The sequence below is a fragment of the Buceros rhinoceros genome, unplaced genomic scaffold, assembly GCF_000710305.1.
Source record: "Buceros rhinoceros silvestris isolate BGI_N320 unplaced genomic scaffold, ASM71030v1 scaffold4745, whole genome shotgun sequence".
Lineage (NCBI taxonomy): Eukaryota > Metazoa > Chordata > Aves > Bucerotiformes > Bucerotidae > Buceros > Buceros rhinoceros.
The window spans coordinates 35,266-37,312 of NW_010412157.1; the positions used below are offsets into that span (position 1 = coordinate 35,266).

General features: G+C 46.0%; 1 protein-coding gene across 1 annotated transcript in view; it reads left to right on the top strand.

Annotated features, from left to right (window-relative positions):
• The window catches only part of LOC104493561 (prostatic acid phosphatase-like), a 10,862-nt gene that overhangs the window by 2,496 nt on the left and 6,319 nt on the right, over positions 1-2,047 (top strand). The window contains exon 4 of the mRNA XM_010136271.1: positions 449-601. Coding sequence (XP_010134573.1) covers positions 449-601 — 153 coding nt within the window. The remainder of the gene's footprint in view (positions 1-448; positions 602-2,047) is intronic.

Consider the following 2,047-nt stretch of genomic DNA (forward strand, 5'->3'; position numbering starts at 1 on the left):
GAAAGAGGAGTTGCAGCTCCCTTGTCCAACCAAATTTTTCTCCACGGCCCTATTGAGCTTCACTCTTTCTCTCTCCTCATTCTTTCTCACATTTTTTCTTCACCCCACTCCATTTTAATGATAGCTTCCCCAGCACAGTACCAGTCCCCTTCTTTCCTACCAAGGTGAAAAAAAAAAAAAAAACCAAAACTAAACCACTGAGGAGAAATGACCTTCCGAAGTTTTTTTTACCCTTTTTTTTTCGCCCTATTGAGCTTCACTCTTTCTCTCTCCTCATTCTTTCTCACATTTTTTCTTCACCCCACTCCATTTTAATGATAGCTTCCCCAGCACAGTACCAGTCCCCTTCTTTCCTACCAAGGTGAAAAAAAAAAAAAACCAAAAATAAACCACTGAGGAGAAATGACCTTCCGAAGTTTTTTTTACCCTTTTTTTTTCCTTGCTTCAGATTTATGTTCAAAGCACTGACTGTGATCACACTCTTATGAGTGCTCAGGCAAGTCTGGCCGGGCTGTACCCCCCGACACAGGGCCAGATTTGGAACCCCAGAATCCTTTGGCAGCCCATTCCAGTTCACACGGTGCCGCTGTCACATGATAATGTGAGTATAAACTAGGGGCATTTGCTTTCCTTTAATCAGTAGTAAAATACCCCGGATGTGAGATGAAGGGGCAGGATAAAGGGCCTGGGAAAGGCAATGAAAAGCATTTTGTTACAAGCCCTGTGCAGAAAGGCCTAACAAGCTGAGCAGAAATATTGTCAAGGGTTTCCACAGGAATGGACTTAGACATCAGAGACCTGCAGCTAGCAAAACAGGAAGACAAACACAAGTCCTAGGGACAGAGAAAGAGCATTAACCCGCAGTGTGAGTAAAGCCCTCCAGAAGTGGATCTGTGTGGAGAGCAGCTCTGTGGCCTGCATGTACTTGTCCCAGGGGCAAAGCTGGGTGGCTGAGCGGAGCTGAAGTTCCCCATTTGTGGGAACTGATGGTAAAATGCTAGGAAAGATCAGGAGTGTACAGCGTGGGTCGCAGTCGGGAGAGGATGCAAGATAAATCGCGTGGGCTTACAAGGCTACCTGACCGTGATGACAGGAGAATCAGGTTAAACAGGCCGTGGAGCAATGGTTCTCCCCTCGGGGTGACGAGAGCATGCAGACAGAGGGTATGGAGACACACGTCTTCCTGTTCGTGGGCACAGCCTGGCGCAGAGCCAGGAGCTGCTTCTGACGCTGTCACAGACGCTGCTACCCCAGCAGGCAGCCAAGAGCAGCTGGCCAGCATCAGCACGGCTAGCAAACTCAGCAAGCAGGTGCTGCACCTCAGCCACATCCAGGGGAGCAAGGCAGTTCATCCAAACACATCAGAAAGTCATAATACATACGCACTTTTCATACTTGATTCAACTAGCTGTGTCTTAACCCTTTTCATCTTTACTGCACGTACAGGCTAAGCTTGAGACATGTCTCCTACTACCCAAAGCAAGTGTCTGTCATTCATCAGTAAAGTCAGGCCTGGCCGTGGACCTACGGTTATAATTCAGAAATCCTTTCCTACCTTCTGGGATAGATAGACTCTATTTCCAAAAAGATCGAGGCACTGCTGCAAAGCTTTCCAAACTAATTATCCCTCCAGGACTCTCAAGTTCTTTTTAAAATTCTTTTAACTGTGGGACTGTATAGACAGAGCTTTATTCTGGAAAAAAGGACAAAAAGCACATTAGAGAAAAACACTAAGAATATCTCAGCATCCACTTTTGTTTTAACTTTTGTTTAAAAATTAACACAAAAAACTTCAAACAAGAACACACTCAGTTTAGCAGAGAGAAATGAATTAACAAATTCTGAAGTTACCCCAGTCACATGTAACCTTTAACCTTCAGACGTCTTGAAATAGTGAAAGACAAAACTGAGCTGTAGAAGCTTCACAAGTTTCTGTGATGTAGCTGAACTAAAGGAAGCCGTGGAAAGCCCACTGAGTACAGCTGAGTAAGCACAGCGGCTCCTGTGGCAGGCCCGCCGCCGGCCGGGAACACGTGCTGGCAAGGGA